This window comes from Dermochelys coriacea, chromosome 15, assembly GCF_009764565.3.
Source record: "Dermochelys coriacea isolate rDerCor1 chromosome 15, rDerCor1.pri.v4, whole genome shotgun sequence".
NCBI classification, from domain to species: Eukaryota; Metazoa; Chordata; order Testudines; family Dermochelyidae; genus Dermochelys; species Dermochelys coriacea.
In genome coordinates, this window is record NC_050082.1 from 18767906 (window position 1) to 18786869 (window position 18964).

Sequence of the window (18964 nt, forward strand, 5' to 3'; positions counted from 1 at the left end):
GCTAGCACAAATCCCACTACCACAAATCTGCTTACCTGGGCTGGTAGACTTGCTCCCAGCTGCAGTGTAGATATCCCCTTGCACTCCTATGGCAAAAAGTTCTGTGTTGATTTCTTTTTGAAAATTGGCCTGGTGTCCAGTTGATCTCTTGTGCGTCTCACATCCTGATGTGTGGTGTGGCCTTTTAAAGTAGGGTTGCCAACCCGCCAGGTTTGGCCTGGAGTCTCCAAAAATTAAAAGCTAGTCTTTAATTAAAGCTTATGTCATGTGATGAAATCTCCAGGAATGCATCCAACCGAAATTGGCAAACCTATTTTAAAGTAGAGGAGTACTTGTGGCATCTTAGAGACTAACAAATTTATTAGAGCATAAGCGTTCGTGGGCTACAGCTCACTTCAAAAGTGTGACAGGATTCTGACAACGTAGCAGATAGTTCAAGTGATGGAGACCAGGTTGTTCCCAAGTTGTGTGTAGCTGTCATGATTCCTGTGTCAGTTAATCTAGAAAGAGATTTTGCCTAGATAAAGGACTTTAGAGTCTTAAGATTCGTAAGGTTTTGATGCTGCTTGTCATGAAAGAAATTCTGAGATCACTTAGTCCTAGCTGACAGTTAATATTCCTCTCCCCTGTCCTCAAAAATTGTGGAGGGCAAATATTTCTCTTTTTTCACAAAACATTACTGTTAGTGGTGATTAAACCAGCAGCTACTCACAGGTGCAGATGCGGTTAAGCACTCGGAACTTTTGATACTTACTCGTACAATCCAAACATCTTGAACCTGCAAAATTGGGCTTGACATTTTGGAAGAACAGGCTGCCCCATGAGATTTGTTTCTTTCTTCCCGGATTTGTATTACAGACAGAATATGACAGGTTTCAAAGTAGCAGCCGTGTTTTGTGGTGTTTTGGCTCTTAAGGTACAATTCTGAGCTTGTTGCAGGTGGATGGGCCCTGCATCCACACAGAACCCCACTGATTTCAGAGGTGCTTCATGCGGGTACAGAGATTTGCCAATGTAGAGCCCCTTTGAAATCACTGAGGCATCATATGGGCAATCAGGTCCAGTATATGCCATGTGATGTCATCGTAGGTGTTCCAGTTCCAGTAGCAGATGGAATCTGGATGTGCAGAGTGCAACAAAAATGAAAAATAGTGACACTCAAGTTTGGTCAATGTTTTCAAACCTCAGGAAAGGTTGAGTTTGAGATAAAGCTTTAAAAACCTTGGATAAAGGATAAGAATAAAGGTTGGATCTTATTTCATCCCATGCTAATACCCTGATATTTCAGACAGTTGATGTTCCCCAGAAAAGATTCTTGGTCAGTCTGTTTTCTGTGTTTGCTGTTTCAGGTGTGAGTCACCTCTAAGTAAAGATTAACGTGCAGATCGTTATTTTGATGCACTACATTCATCATGTCATTTTCCATTTGTGTTCCTTAGAAAACACTGCCTACTGTTCTTCTCAACTGCTGGAAATGGCCCACCTTGATTATCACCACAAAAGGTTCCCCCTCCTCCATCCCCCCCCCACTCTCCCTGCTGGTAATAGCTCACCTTTCCTGATCACTCTTGTTACAGTGTGTATGGTAACACCCATTGTTTCATGTTCTCTGTATATATAAAATCTCCTCACTGTATTTTCCACTGTATGCATCCGATGAAGTGAGCTGTAGCTCACGAAAGCTTATGCTCTAATAAATTTGTTAGTCTCTAAGGTGCCACAAGTACTCGTTTCCTAAACCCTATAACATTGCAAGAAAATGTATAATACAGAACCCTATTTCAGAGGATTTTAAATGACCATGCACTAGAGGATATTGATTCCTTGAGGGTTTTCTTTCTGCAGCAAAGTATAGAACAGTAAGGAAAGCACCTAATGTACTGAGCTTTATCTGTGGGCCCTGTTTTTCTCACCTGCCCTGTCTTTTGATGGATTGCTCTGTGTTTGCCTTCATTATCAGCAGCCACTAACACTGGAGTCATTAGTCAGCTGCACCCAGCCAAGCATGGCCTTGCCTTTCATTTTATCTTCTTACTGCAGCAGCGGTGTATTACAGCATTGCATATGTTCTCACTGATTGCTTAATATGCCATAGCTTTGTACCACTGAAGTGCTGTCAGGAGTACCCACAGTCAGCAAACTCCAGCAAGTGTGTTGTGACACACTGATGTATAAAAATGAGCTTCTAAAATGCCATGGGAGTGTGGTCTCCTTCATGTTTCCATGGTGAGAGAGAGCCTGGCTTAGACAGGTATTGTGCCTAATTCTGATCTCATTTACACTGGTGAATTCCACTGACTGTAGTGGAGCTACTCTGGATTTACACCAGTGTAACTGAAATCAGAGTATGGCTCATCTATAAAGTCCTTTGGGAAAGAAAGTGCTGTGTTGTACTAATCGGTTCATTGGCAGACATCTTTTTTGGCTGCTGGCTTACAAAAGCATAGAACACAATCCCGCCTGGTTTATTCTTTAAGATTTTGACCTCCAATTATTACTATTAAAAACAACAACAACAAACACTATCCTGCCTTGTGTCATCAGGACTCCATTCCTCATCCCAGTTCCCCCTGTTTATAAAGCTAGCTGCCCTGTTTTTGTTGTCTCTCTCCAATGGGATTTTCAAACCTTGCCATTGTTAAGCTTGCCAGCTCCTGCAACTCCAGAATACAGAATCTGTCCTTGAGGCCATATCTCAGAGACCGTGTGACTGTTTATTACACAGAACATGATTTGTAGGAAAAATAAATGCATACACAGGTGCCATGCAGTTTTCCCACTGATCCATCATCAGGAGTCAAGGTGCTGCTTATGCACCTAAATCAAAAGGAAAAATTGGTAATTCAGCCAGGCAGTAGAAAGCTCAAATATTTTGAGTGTGATGGATTTTTTGAACTGCACTCTTTTTGGTCAGGTGTATTGGGAATAGTGTGTGTGTGTGTGTGTGTGTCCGTCCCCCCCTGAAGTATTGTATTTCAAATGCAGCTTGGCTGCAAATCAAATGACTTTTTGGAGGGGAAAAATAATCTGTTATTTCAAGCAATATTTGTATATCAATCTAATGCTCTTCATTTTCTCTGTCACTTTGTCTGTTTTAAGAAAAGCAGTACTTGTGGCACCTTAGAGACTAACAAATTTATTAGAGCATAAGCTTTCGTGAGCTACAACTCACTTCATCGGATGCATTTTGTCTGTTTTGTTCTTGACGAATCCACCAAGTAGTATTCTCCAATTTGTTTAGGAAAGAGGGGTGCAGGGGCATTACTCCCAAACACCATCCTGGAGGAGCAATGTACCAGATGTTCTGTTCTTGTTCACACCCAAGGTCACAGAGACATGAGGTCAAAACTAGTTCAGCTCCTCTGTCTTTGCTGAGCTCTGGCTTTGACATTGATATTCCCTGTGACACAGAAAGGATTTCAAGTTGTGTTCATTGAAGAATATCTTAAAGTAATTTACACATATTGTCCACATAGTATCCTTCCCCGGCCGATACTATTGATTCCTCAGACAGCATTTCAAAGCTTGAGTCATGCCAAAACAAAAAGCCAGTGTTTTGTATGTTTCTAACCTTATCGTTTTGCCATTGCTGTCACTAATACTTGGTCCTTATATTACCTTCAATTAGATTGTCTCGAAGCATTTTGCAAAGACTGTCTCTCAACACCCCTTGGAAGTAGGCAGGCAATAATAGCATACATGCACTAGAGTTCTTTGTGGTGCTTTTCCAAGATGAGGCAGTGGGTCTCATTTTCAGAAGTGCCTCAGTAACTTAGGAACCAAAAGTTGCCGTATTAAAAAGTGACTGAGGAGCTTAAGTCCCCGTGACTTTCAATGAGATGCAGGAGCCGAAGTGCCTAAGTCGCTTTTGAAAATGGGGCTTAGGCCTCTGAACTACTGAGGCACTTTTGAAAATATCACCCAGTATTACTATCCTCCTTTCCCAAATAGGGAGACAGAGGCATAGGGAGGAGAAATGACTTGCTCAGGATCGAAGAGCAGATGAGTGACAGAGCTGGGAACAGAAGCCAGGTCTCCTGACTCACAGTCCCGTTACCAATCCACCGTACTGTGCATAGCATTACAGCTAGTTAACACTTGGGTGAACCAAAGCATGGAGAGGTTAAGAGACTGATGCTCAGAAGGACTGAACCCCCAAAACTCCAGCGGAAAATAATGAAAGCTGCAGGTTCTCAGCACCTCAGAAAATCAAGCCCTGAGTGACTTAACCAAGGTCTTGCAATGAGTCACAACAAATCTGAGGAGAAAGCCCAGGATTCCTGACCTCTGGCTCTCTGCTCTGTAGACCACAGTCTTATACAAGGATGATTTCCTGTACCATTTCTGAAGCTACTATTTGGTGACTGTGGGCTCCATACTGCCATATGGAAATGGAGAGGGAAAGAGAGGGACAATGGGAATTTTTGTTTTACCTTCCTACACAAAGGGCTGCATTGTATTGTATCTGCCACTGTCTCTCTGTTACTTCTATTTTGTGGTCATGGTTTGTATTTTTAACATTTTGTTGGGGCTCCTGGGATTTGGGTGGGTTTGTTTATTTTAAGTCAAAATGAATAAAATGGTAGGGGAGAGAGAGAGAGAGAAAACAAACAGAAGTATGTCTCTGTTGTCCATAGAGAGAAAGATGAGCACATAGTCACATCCAAAAAATTTATACTCAGCCTTATTTAATTAAAGAGTCACTGCTTTATTGTACAGCTGCAAAATCCATTTTCCTGTGAGAGAGGATCCAGCACCTGGGAGAAGTCTGAGTGCCTGAAGATATTGTTCCTCATTAGGGAGGAAAAAGAAATGAGTCCCCAAGGGGAAGCATTTTATTGCTGGAAGAAGCTGCTTCCTGTTAATCTTTTTGGGGAATGCAAAAGAGAATCACGCTGATTCCAAACTAAAGGCTTCCTCTTGCAAGATGCCCTGGTCCAGAAAAGCACTTAAGCATGTGCTTTCATTTAAGCATGTGATCAGTTGATTTTTCTGCTCATCATCATTAGAGCTTGGTAAACAACTAATGGCTTGCTGAGCTATTTGCTCCTTTTCAAAACTATTGAATTTGCTTCAGCTTTATTCACATCTCCTTTTTTATTCCAGTTTCTAGATCAAATTCACTCCTCTGCAGTTGGCCAGCATATACATTTATGTAAGTCACACTTATGACCTCACAATGGGACATGTTTGATGCATGTGCTTTGCACAGGCTCTCTGTAAAGGGACAAATCTCATCCTCTGTGAATATTCTGGAAAACAGGTTTATCACCAGGAGTGTCTGCAGAAACAAGCAAATATATTTGTGGACAGCACTTTTTGACCTTGTAAACATGACTTGACTCACCAGGAAGCTGGTTTGGAGAGTCATTCTCATCCAGTCAGGGAACAAAAATGCTACCAGATTGATGGGTATGTGCAATCAAAACTAACCAATGCTACTCAAATTTCAGATATTGAATACACCTAACATAATTTCCAGCAAATGATCATCAAGCCACAGGAAGTATTTGTGAAATAATTAATCAATCAGAGAATATTGCAAGCTGTTCACACACATTTAAGGAACAGAAAGTAGCTTAATTATCCAAATAGTCAATGTGAATTATTTGCTTAGTTTTAATCATCACCAGGAGTAATGATCTGAGGTAAATTTTTTAAAAGCGCCTAAAAGAATCAGTGTGACGTCTTGCTTAGGATGCCCACCCAGAGTTGTGACCCCCTGTTTCAACTGCCTTAGCAAGTGAGAGCTTTGCTGCTGTTAAGCTACGTGTCAGCTTCCTGACATGCCAGTTTGTCTGCCTAGCCAGCAGACTCTTCAGGGCTCTGTCAGTCCAAACCTTGCCCTGCAGGTCACAATCAGTGCATCACAATTCCTGAGCTCCCTCGTAGAGATGTCTCTCTGCAGTGTCCAGTCCCTCTCACTGGATGCTCACCAAAGTTAACTTTGCTACTTCCAAAGAGACAGAGTACACACCAGCCTGTTTAGCTAGCTGAGGACTTACCCTCCAGTTTAATACACAGCACTGATCTGGTTTTGTAATAAAACAAGAATAAGTTTATTAACAAAGAACAGACATTTAAGTGATACTAAGCAAGAATAAGAGAGATGGCGATGGTTACGAACAAAACAAACACACCCTCTGGTGACTAAAACTTAATTTCAGCAAATTGCAATCTTTGTCTAAGCAGGTTTCTCACTTATATTAAGTTTCCAGCAGCTCTTGCCTTCCAGGCCAAGAGGATCCAGCTTTCAAAGGGTGCTGCACCCTATCATCCCCTCCGTGATGGATAACTAAGATGTCTTTTTTGTTCCTCTTATACTACTCAAAGTCCATTGTCTCTGCCTCAAGAGCTAGGAAGGCTTCCTGAAGTGCAGATTCTGTCTCCCAGCATGATTGTTCAATGGACTTCTCCCCTGCTTGTTTAGCTTGATGGCTTTGTTTACCTTATATGTATATGTACTTTAGTTGTCTAGTAATCATGCCAGTCAGAAAGGCAAACCCTTTGTCTAGGGCAGGCTGGTTTTATGCTCTCCCTCCCAAAAACATTTGAACAATATATTTCTAACACACATCTGTAACTCATTGTGCACAACCCGTACATACATCATGCAATGATTTTCAGGACTATTGTGTCACCCGTTTACATACGATACCTTACATGGCACCTTTGGGATATATATTATTACAACAGTGTACTGGGACAATGTGTCAGATCTGATGTGAATTACAGTATGGGGGACCCTCTGACAGTTGGCTTTGAGGGGCTAACGTTCACATTTAGGCCCCATTTTCAAAAGCGATTAAGGGATTTAGGAGCCTCAGTCTTATTAAAAGTCAATGGAACGTAGGCTCCTAAGGGCTTATGTACATTTTGAAAATAGGACTTAAGAAACTAAATTACTTAGGTACTTCTAAAAATGTTACCCCTAGTCTTGGAGATTATCTGGTAATTTCTGACTATCTAAGGGTCTTTTATAGCCCTCACAGTATCACAATCTTTAATGTATTTGTCCTCATAAAGTCCTGTGAGATAGGGAGGTGTTATTAGCCCTATTGTCCAGATGGGAAACTGAGGTACAAAGAAGCTATATGACTTGACTTAAGTCACACAAGTGGTCAGTGGCAGAGCAGGGGCATGAACCTAGCTCTCCGAAGTCCTAGACTAATGCTCTAATCACTGAACTATCCTTCCTCATGATATGTTTCACTCTTGATGCATAAGGTGGAATGGAATGCAGCATGGTCTTCCATAGCTATATGGGATCTGCAGTGCAGACAGTAGCAGAAACTTCATCTTATCATTAGCCCTAGCAGATGTGACTAAAATGACACAACAGGAGCAAATAAGGGCACAAGCCCAGTGCCATTTGCATAGTCCTTTTCTGGACCAAAATCATCCTTCTGTCGTTGATTTGGTTCTGGTAGTCAAATGTTCTTCCACTCTGGAAGGCACTCTGATTAGTATGGCTTCAGAGCCAACCGTTGTGCTCGGCTGAAAGGGTAAAACTCTCACATTCTTCATCTCCCGTATTTTTTTCTAATCAGACACACTTTTCTGACTCTAAGCCAGATTTTGTTCTCCCCACTGATAAACATCAAGCTGTTCTTGTATTAGCAGGAGTGTTGTAAGCAAGACACGAGAAGTAATTCTTCCGCTCTACTCCGCACTGATTAGGCCTCAACTGGAGTATTGTGTCCAGTTCTGGGTGCCACATGTCAGGAAAGATGTGGGAAAATTGGAGAAAGTCCAGAGAAGAGCAACAAAAATGATTAAAGGGCTAGAAAACATGACCTATGAGGGAAGATTGAAAAAATTGGGTTTGTTTAGTCTGGAAAAGAGAAGACAGAGGGGACACGATAACAGTTTTCAAGTGCATAAAAGGTTGTTTCAAGGAGGAGGGAGAAGAATTGTTCTTCTTAACCTCTAAGGATAGGACAAGAAGCAATGGGCTTAAATTGCAGCAAGGGCGGTTTAGGTTGGACATTAAGAAAAACGTCCTAACTGTCAGGGTGGTTAAGCGCTGGAATAAATTGCCTGGGGAGGTTGTGGAATTTTCATCAATGGAGATTTTAAAGAGCAAGTTAGACAAACAGCTGACAGGGATGGTCTAGATAATACTTAGTCCTACCTTGAGTGCAGGGGACTGGACTGGATGACCTCTCGAAGTCCTTTCCAGTCCTATGATTCTTTGATTCTATAATTTCCATTCAAATGAACGTCTCCAGGTTTTGTTCTCTCTCATCCTCAAGATTTTTTCCCCTTTCTGGGATGGAGAAGCATGAAATAAAAGTCTGTTGATAGCAAAATTCTGATTGTTGGTTAATCACCTTATATACACTATTTTGAATTAATTCTTGTGGAATTATCAAAACACTCCTAGTACATGCACACTCTGTGCAGAAACATAGTTTCAGAATAGGAGAACTCAGACAGTGAAAAGATTTTGTTTTTTCTCATAGGAGAGAAGTAGATTAGCAGTATATATAAATTATAATGGTAGCAACATCTTCAACATGGGGCATTTCCTTAGGAATTAATGACATGAGAGGTTAATGGCCCAGGACAAAGTTTCAGGCCACCAGCTCTCCCAACCAGTCTGGAAATGTAGAATCTAAGACAAATCCCATCATACTTTCCGAACCTAGTTTCCTCTTGCTAATGCTTCTCTTCAGCATGCTGTAACCGCCTAGCTAAATTCAGAGATGAAGACCTATTACAACAATATCCTACATTCATATAGCATCTGTGACCTGCAAAGAGGTGTTATTTCTTTATATGCAGAGTGTGTAAGGGTACGGGAAAAATACACATACGCTCAGTCTTTGAGTCAGAATGCAGCAACTGTTTAAAAACGCATATCACCACTGTGTACCTGTTAGATCAAGAAGTGAAAAAGACAGTGATACCACATATCATTAAACCTGTAACAGGTATTTAGGAAAGCATGTTTCCAAACTGGAATTTGACCAGGACAAATATTCCTATTGTATAATTGTCAGGGGCTCTTTAATTACCTTAGAGATCAGGAACTTAGTTTGATATCATAACCAAAAATAGGCCAGATCCTCAGCTGGTGTAAATCAGTGAGACTCCATTGAAATCAACAGCACTGAGTCATTTGACATCAGTTGAGAATCTGCTCAGAGCCCTGTGGCATTTGCTCAGTGCTTGTGTAGGAGAAAGAGTGTTACCCACAGCACTTCCTGCAGCACTCTGGGTTTTCTTGGCAGTTACCCATCCAAATGCTGCTAAGTCCTGACCTGCTTAGTTCATGGATTTTGATGGCCAAGTTTCTCCAGTGTGACTAGTGATTTGGGATGCCTCTCTTTTTGGATTCTTAGCTTGACATTCTTAAAAGGGTCCTGAGTTGCAGAAGGTGCTGAGCACCCACCCTCTGAAAATCAAGCCCCCTTAGGTGTCTCAGGTTGGTCACATAAAAACTGAGGCACCCCAAATCACTAGTCACTATTGAAAGTCTTGGCTGGTGACCCCCTGGCTGCAGGTGGATCAGACAGGAGCTTTTCACACACAGTAAAAATGGCATTTTCTTTTAGAATTGTCACCTTTTTCTAATCATTTCTCCCCCTCAAAGCAAATTCATTTGTGGAAGCAAAATGCTCACAGCAGTTTATATATTTGTTTCTTAACCTAGTTCAGCTTGCTACCTGAGGAGTTTATTGGGTAATGTTTGGGGAGGAGGGCGAAAGGAGATCCAGGGGCTAATCAAACCATTTCAGTCTCCATGTCAGAAAATAGCGCTGATCAAATGTGTTTCCATCAACAGCTGCCTTTTTCAATTATGCAGAGAAAACATAAGGAGAATGGTGTGCAGTGCAGTGTAGCCCGGTAATGATGTGAGAGGCTGAAATGGCCAGCAGAGAAAGAGAGAGACAGCTGAAGCTGTACCAGTAATGTGAGTGTTACAATGGAGTCCATTATAGATAAGTAATAGCAGTGCCTCAGCAAATGAACCTTTTCAAGGGCACCAAATAGTTCCTTCCATAGGTCAGGCTGTCTTCTTGGATATTAGATACATTTCAAGTCCAGCAGGGAAGGATTGTTATATCTATTTACTTGGCCATTTCTTTAAGGCTTTTTAACCTCTTGGCATATAGGCGACAAACCCCTGATGACAAAAGGCAGCTTACGTGATGACACCATCACTGAGGCCACCTGCTGCTACCCGTGGATTTATCAGTATGTTTTGATGTTGCTACCATGGGGATTATTTTATTTGCATCTGAAACCAACTGATGAATATGATACTCAGATGCCACCTGCTTCTAGTTTATGTTTTGTGTCTTTGTATGCTCACTGGAAAAGCTAGGTTACCTGGTAAGAGTTAGCTGATATTTTAGCAACAAGCCATTAAAGAAGGGAGGGGGTTTTGCTGGATTTTCACGGTAAATAAAATATGTTTCAGGTCTTTTTCCATCCTCTCTCTTTCCAGAGACACTGTGTATGGACTGTTTCTAAAACCAAGGCCATAGATGGAATTTTCTCCACTCTGTTAGAAAATCACTATTAGCAAACTTTGAGCCTGTTCCAAAGCCCATGAAGTCAATGGAACTCTTTCTGTTGACTTCAGTGGGCTTTTGATTGGGCTCTTGGGAACAATGCTGCAGCTATTGAAAAGCCAAACTCACAGCTGGGATATGACCAATTATTCTAATCATTTATCCTCGCTGCAGCCTAAAACTTCTGTGCTTTTACAGCCTTGGCTTTTCCTGATGAAGGTCCTGAACCTGCAATGTGAGTCACATAGAGCCCTGCTGAAATCAGTGGGACTCTGGCTAGCTGCCTGGGTCTGTCCAGGTCGATCAGATTGCGGGATGAGGGCCCGTAGGATGGCAGCAAGAATTTGAGATGCAAATAAACGTGGTGCCAGCTGATCTTGTTGCATTTTCTTTTTTAATTTAGTTAAGTTTCTTTTGGAACCCTGAGCAATAACAAAGTCATTACAGACTTGGCAGGGGACTTGGCATTCCAGTTCATCAGATCTCCATATCATTAGAAGTATTTTTTTAAAACATAAGGAGAAGGGAGATACTTGTTGCATGTTGGTGAAATATCACTTCAGTAGTTAAAAAATGCTATTAAAAATCAAAGGCAGTATTAAAATTTCATTAGTGCAAGTTTGAGGTCAAGGTCTAATGAAGGAGCAAATTGAATCGTCTCATAAGTAAAAGGGTAATAGCTTTTTACAGTTATTTTTGTACTGTTGATGGATTTTTCATCAGTGTGTGTGTTTATATGTGTACAAGGGCAGAAAGTTGTCAGAGCCTTTTTGCTCAGTCAGACAGTTGCTAATGCACCTAGCCATTCCCCCATTTGCCTGTGTAAAGTTATGGAAGGGGAGGATTATGTGACTATGCAACATCACAATGGACATTTTACTCAAGGTACCCAACAAGCAAAGATGCCCCCAGAAACTCTAGGCAATTTCTGCCTTCTCAGCTAAGGGCAGCAGAAATGTATGGGAAGTATTGTAAAATGTAATTAGCAACTTTTGCCTGTTTGCCATTCGCTGGTGCAATTTTCATGTTTATAATATAAATTAAAAATTGTGGGGATTTTGTTTTAAATAAGGGAGATGCTATGAAAGCTACAAGTTGTACAAAACCATGACAACTCCTTGCATTCCGGTGCAGCTGAGTCATATTTTTCTCTGAGGAAAAAAAACCGAGAGATGAGTACTGTAATGCCACAATTTTATTATCAGTTTTGACATGAACTCTTTGTGACAAGGAAGTAAAGGAGAAGTTCTGCTGAGCTCTAAGTAGCACATGATTTTTACAGCAGTTTCTGGACACTTTGATTTCTTTGGAGCATCTCTTTAAAAGCAGAATTAAATTACTTTACATTGAAGGTTTCAGACCTAGCTCCAGGGTTGCTTGTAAATTTTTGATCTTTTCAAAGTGCAACACTGGGATTGTTTTCTCTTTCCCTGGTGAGTTTTCCTCTTCTAAGAATTCACCTTAGTGAAGTGATGCATTCTCCCCCTCCCTCCCCCACCCCCGCGAACGACTTTATGAGGGGTGAAATTCATTCACAGGCAGAGTGCCAGCAAAAAGTCTACATACCACTTACCACCTTGATCCATCAAAAGTCCTTCAGCATGTGCTCTACTTGAAGGGACTCCTGCCTGAGCAGGGGCTACTCATGTGTTTCAAGTTCAGAGCATTGCTGGATGGGGCCTTAATCCCCCCTAAAGGGTTTAATGGGTTCTGCTGGCCCTCTGCACAGAGGTGAATTTAATATTAAAAGAATTTGGGGCATCTCTGCAGTAGCTTGTTTATTTCATGTCAGAGCTCATTAGAGCTCATTATAATCAGGTTCCATTATATACTGTTTAAACACCTTTGTTTTTCTCCCCCTTTTTCTGGGCAGGACGCCAGCAATGATTGGATGTTCGTTTGTGGTGGACCGAGAGTACTTCGGGGAGATTGGCCTGCTTGACCCTGGCATGGAAGTCTATGGGGGAGAAAATATTGAACTAGGCATGAGGGTAAGTGGCAAATGAGAAATTTCATGTAGTACCAGTGTACAGAGCACAAGAGGAATGCTTGACCCTACAGAACTGTCCTCTATCTTTCGAATTACTACACAGAGGTGGCTGGTATTGCAGAAAAATCAAAACAATAACAAAACCACACGCAAACACAATAAGAAATTGATCATGGTCCTGCTAACACTGTGCAAATTCATAGAATTCAGCAGTATGGTTTTTATCTTTGTGTGTGGTTCAGGTCATTGGGGCATATCCTCAGCTGTAATAAATCAGTATAGCTGCATTGACATCAATGGGCCTGTGCCAGGATGGATTGATTTAAATCACCAGTGTTAATCATGATTTAAATCAGCAAGCAGGAAACCTTGATTTAAATAATCAATTTTAATCTTGTTTTGCCTTTGTCATTTTTAGTTATTTTCCTAAAGAACTACTGATTCTCATTGGCTGGTAACCATTAAAACATGGTGATTAACAACGATGTATAGCCTTTACACTACATTTGTTACTTTCTTTTGCTAACCAGGAGGATACACTATATCTATGCACATTTTAAGCTGTTCTATAGCTTAATTTACATTTATTCAAATTCTTAATTTTTACATTTTTGTTTGTATTAGAAAATGATGAATGATGCACTTCTTATTTACTGGATGATAAATTTGGTTCAAGCTCTACATGAATGGAAATTAAAATTCAATTAAAATGCACAACAAGAGTATTTTAGTTAAATAAAACTTCCTTAAATGTGCTAGATACACAAGACAAAAATTATCAAAAAGTTTATTAAAACATGTTTTTCATTTAAAACTAACTAATTTATTAGACAAAGGAAGTATCATCTGTAGTTAGTAAATTGAACTGATTGTTTCTGGTCATCATGTCCTTCAAGATTTTAAAGCTATTAGATCTCATTCTCTCACCTACCGTTTATTCATAAATTGGAAGAGGAAAACAAGCTTTCCTGCTTTTTCATCTCCCAATTGGTTTCTTAACTTTGAATGAAATAAATAATCAAACTGATCTAGCTGAATTAGCTGAAATGAAGGGAATATTTTTTCTGAACATTTCAGAAGAGGCTAAAGCTGTCAAAAGCTGGTTTAGCATTTCAGCAGCTCTGGTTCCAGGTGCTTGGCCAGTGACTTCCACCAGTTCAGTGGTTTGAATTTTAAAGAAACTTGGCAACAAGCATGTACTGCTTAATATTTTATTAATACATTGAAACTATTTTAATACATTATAGTCGGTTTAGGCCTTAACATGGATTGCCATAATTTCAAATTTAATTTTAAATAGGTTTATATTAAAATACCCTTTATTTAATTTGAATTAAAAACCCTCAAATTTAATTTTTTTATATCTGTTTTTTATTTTTTAAAAATTATTTTTATCCCCCATGACTTAAGCTAATTTACTCCATTTGCTCATTGTAGTGTATGTAGCACAGCTATCATACATGCATATGTGCATGTGCGCACACAAACAAAAATACTCCCAATTATCCAAATAGCCCAGGGGACAGAGATTTCCTTCAGATATTCGAGAAGGCAGGACTCATTCAGCAGCAGCATGGCCTTCCCCATGGCTGGGGGCTCATCTTCCTCCTCCTCCTCCTCCTACAAGTCCTGGCTTGGGGTCACTGCTCTGCCCTGCCAAGACTACAGCCTCTCCACCCCCATTTCTGCACCTTGTGACTGCAGGAGCCATGTGTCCTCGGCCCTGCGGCAGCACCAGGAGACCTCTGCAACTCCGCTGTCATGGCCATGCTCACTCCATCCCACGACAGCAGGACTGCAGAGGGCTCCTTGCACTGCCCTGGGAACCATTCAGCAGCAGCTGGGGACTCCTCCTCTCAGTCCTGGCTGCGGGTCTCCACTCTATTATCCAACCCTCCTTGCATTATCCAAATCCCTTCCTTCACCCCCAGCATGAGACAAATTCCCTCTGCAGCATGTATCTCATGTTGGGGGACAAGGCAGAGGATTCAGATAATAGGGTATTTTGGATAAATGGCTCTATATAGTATACAGGATCGCAATCCACTAGAAATTCGTAGACTTTAAGGCCAAACGATTGTGATCATCTAGCCTAACCTCCTGTAAAACACAGGCCATAGAACTTCCCCAAAATAATTCTTAGAGCAAATCACTTAGAAAAACATCCTGTCTTTATTGAAAAACTGCCAGTGATGGAGAATCCACTAGACCCTGGGTAAATTGTTCCAATAGTTAATTACTCTCACTGTTAAAAATCTAACTCTTATTTCCAGTCTGAATTTGTCTAGCTTCAACTTCCAGACACTGTGTTGTGTTATACCTCTTTCTGCTAGACCGAAGAGTCCATTATTAAAAAAATTTCACCATGTAGGTAATAGACTGTAATCAAGTCATCTTTTAATCTTCCCTTTGTTAAGCTAAATAGATTGAGCTTCTTGAGTCGATCATTATAAAGCATTTTTTCTAATCCTTTAATCATTCTCGTGTCTCTTCTCTCAACCCTTTTCAATTTATCAACATCCTTCTTGAATAGTGGACTCCAGAATTGGACAGAGTATTCCAGCAATGGCCCCATCACTGCCAAATACAGTGGTAAACTACCCTACTACCCTACCCTACCTACTCCTACTAGAGATTCCTCTGTTTATATGCATCCGAGAATCATATTAACCTTTTTGGTCACAGCTAGGAGCTCATGTTCAACAGGCTATCCACCACGACCCCCACATATTTTTCAGAGTCATACTTCCCAGAATAGAGTACCCTATCCTGTGGCCTACGTTCTTTGTTCCTGGAAGTAAGTATATACATTTAACTGTGTTTAAATGTATATTGTTTGCTTACACCCAGTTTGCCAAGCAATCCAGATTGCCCTGTATCAGTGACCTGTCTTCATTATATTACTGGTCTGGACTTTATTCTGCTTGCACATTATCACTGTGGTCATGTCAGGATCACTTGTATCTAAGCCATCATTAATTTTTTTAGTTCTGGGATCCATTCCTCTTTATCTATCAAGAAGGTACATGTCTCTCTTAAATCTCTAGGGGCATTCTTTGCAAAATAAGGACTTAAGGGAAAATTGTGGTTTATCCCCATCATCACGAAGGCTCCCCCAAGAGTGAATCCAGAGTGGCTCCACCGTACAAGGGGGAGTGATTCCACTGTACAGGATTTAGGGATAGTTCCCTGTTGCACAATGGGGCATGCCCACTCCTCTGCCTGGCAGAGAGGTCAGCTCTACAGGACCTCCCCATCTGCCAGTGCACTGGGGATGAGACTATAGCATACAGTGCTTTGAGGATTCTCCTGTTCTCTTCTCTGCCCAGTCCCCCAGCCAAGGAGCAGCATGATGCTACCACAGAGACGCCTGCAGCCTAAGGGCTCAATGACTTGGTCTTCATTTCCCTTCATGCATCTCCCCAGCACTTAACCCAGTTACTCAGGCTGCCTTCTGGACTAAGGAGATCTGTTCCTTATTGGGGAATGTGCTCACGTAAAGCAAGAAACAGCAAGAAATGCCCCCAAGAGATAAAGAACTTGAGTTCTTTGATGTACTGCAAAATGTAGACCCGTTAGTTAAGAACAGTGTCTGTCCGCATTAAGCCAGAGCTGCCCGGCATATTGCAGCTTCAGTACATTGTGATCCTTTGCCGTGATGATCAAGGGTCTGCACACCCACAAGTCCAGAGGACCTATCAGAGGTCAGCACTTCCGAAAACTAGGCCACTTAATGTCGCTAGAACACAGTTTCCTCATTATAAAGCTGAGTGTTTAATTACTTCACCTTTCACTGTATCCCCTATCTCACACCAGCACACCCTCAGTGCATGTAGTGTGCTCATTAAAGCATGTATTCTGCTCATGCTGGAACATTAATCCTCAAATTAGTCCAGCCAGCTCGTTTATAGAAAATAAATGCAAACCTTCACACCAACAGATTGCGGAAGATGGTCACTGTGACAGGTGTGTGTTTGCACATATTTGTGTACATTTGTTATTTCAGCAATGGGGTTTATAATGGGATTGTCTGAGTAGGATACCCACAGTTGGATGAGGTGCTGAATGCAGGTTTGGGGCAGATCGGCTATTACCGCAATTCATTCCGTTTTCCTTAAGAGATGTAAGAGGATCAGGAAATTGCCAGAGTTGTGTGAGCTCCCCGGCTTTCCTTTCTCATTCAGCAGGGCTTTGAGCTGTTTGAAACTTTTTCCACATGACTGCTTAAAGAATAAATTGAACATCTTGGCAAAACGCTATAGGAACTGATGAATAAGCCTGGGAAGGAATCTGAAAACTGTCGGTCTTCCTTGTATGAGAAGAACTTGCAGTGTATGATGAGAACTTTTAGTAAATAGAGGAAAGGGTTCTAATAGGATTATGAAATCTGGAGCCCTGTGCCTATTTCTGCTGCCCATGTGTGGGACCCTGGACAGTCATTTAGGCCAATGTTTTGAAAATTGCCCTCTACTTTTGGGTGCTTGGCTCTGGAATCCCAGGCTAGAGCCTGGTTTCTAGAGGCTCAAGCACATGCAGTCCCTGTTAGCTTCAGCTTGAATGGCTGGTTCTTAGCACTTCTGGAAAACCAGGCCCTTAGGGTCAAGATGGCCAAAACTGGATGCCAAGTTAGGCTGCACAGCCTGGCCAACCCCAAGTGTTCAAAAACCATGGGTCAGGGAAAAACCCCCCATGACATTTCAGAAACAATCAAAAATTTGGGTTCTTTGTTTTTGCCCTCTGGTGCTTGAACTTTTCAGGGGTATACACTTGATTTTTTGAAGTTTTCCTCCATGACCATGAGGGCTAGAAATCCCGCCCCCTTTTTTTTTTAAATAAAAGCTGTGATTCATGCAAAATCACATGTGAGCTAGTGCTTTAAAAATAATACCAAATAGGCTTCATTTGGAGCCTCTTTTGTTATTTTAAATGCTCTACCACTGAGAGCTGAAATAACTTGAGATGGGGCAGTGACTCTGCCAAGCCTGCGAAGAGCTGAAAATCATTAAGAGGCTGATGTGCAGAGGTCATGGCAGGGAGATAGATGGCAGAAGAAGGTGACTGACAGTCGGCTGGCAAATGAGTGGCTGGCAGAGTCGGAGAGACAGAGCGAGCGGCCAGCAGGGTGGCTGGCAGAGAGGCACAGGGAGTAGACAGCAGGGCAGCTGGCAGAGAGGCGCAGCGAGTAGACAGCAGGGCAGCTGGCAGAGAGGCGCAGCGAGTGGCCAGCAGGGCAGCTGGCAGAGAGGCGCAGTAAGGGGGAAAAAAAGGGGGGGAGGTGGGAGGGATAGCTCAGTGGTTTGAGCATTGGCTTGTTAAACCCAGGGTTGTGAGTTCAATCCTTGAGGGGGCCATTTAGGGATCTGGGGCAAAAAGTGGGGATTGGTTCTGCTTTGAGCAGGGGGTTGGACTAGATGACCTCCTGAGGTCCCTTCCTACCCTGAGATTCTATGATTCTCTGATTGACAGATCTGGCCACACTGACTACATATTGCCCTCTGCACCTACGCAGTCTTTGCAGAGGTAGGAAGGGGTGGCTGCTTCTCCTGTTCTGTGAATCCGCACCATGGAAGAGGAGAATCTACCCCCCCACGCTGGACTTTGTGTTCAGTTTAGCAGAGACTTTTGAATGGGAGACGAGAATTAGCAGAGAGATGGGACAGCAGAGAAGAAGGGGAAAAAACAATGAACAAATAAAGGAGCAGAGAGAAAAACTACAAGACTGAGGGGGGGAAGGGTAGGAGAAATTCAGTTAAAAACAATGGCCACCAATTAAAAAAATTCAATCCTTTAAATGTCTTTGCAAATGCTGTGTTCACGCTAAAAGCAAAGGGATTATTCTTGGAGTGCTCCTGCTAAATTATAGTACATCTAATGAACCTTGATTTTAATTATTTTAATAAAGTGAAATTGGAAAAGCCAGCACAACAAATGAGCTTGATTTGGTTAGGATACTGTTTGGTAATCCAACTAATCCTTAAATATATCATTTATTACAAATATTATCTTCTTGGGTATTTCGCTAATGGGTTTTCCCCATTCAATAGTGGATAGGCTGGGAAATTAAATAGTTAACATATGGGATTTCCTTTTAGTGCATAATAGGCCAGTTGATGGAGGTTATGCAAATTTCACACCTGCCCTAGATATATGGAAGCCTGGAATTAACCAACAATCATTCTAGCATCTTTGTAAAAAATCCCTATGATTTTTCCAGGGTGGGTTGGAGCTGGGAAAGTCGGTTTAGTCTGCAGGGAAGCCAATATATGTTTGCAGGGTTGGAAATAGCAGATGGGCATGATTCTGTGAAATGTAGCAAAGGGGAAGTTTGTGTAGTTCAGCTATATAATCTCCTCTCCTACAGTCTGTTTTTCAGGTGTAAGCTGTTTACCATAAAGCTAATACATTTAAAGCTGAATTCTGTCACTCAGTGTGCTCATGAGGCTGCCACTGA

At 41.6% G+C, this 18964-nt stretch overlaps 1 protein-coding gene across 6 annotated transcripts in view; it reads left to right on the forward strand.

The window, feature by feature from the left end:
- Window positions 1–18964, forward strand: part of GALNT9 (polypeptide N-acetylgalactosaminyltransferase 9) — a 327400-nt gene that overhangs the window by 210925 nt on the left and 97511 nt on the right. For all 6 annotated transcript variants that reach the window (XM_043498205.1, XM_038373241.2, XM_038373244.2 and 3 more), the window contains one exon: window positions 12397–12514. In XM_043498205.1, coding sequence (XP_043354140.1) covers window positions 12397–12514 — 118 coding nt within the window. The remainder of the gene's footprint in view (window positions 1–12396; window positions 12515–18964) is intronic.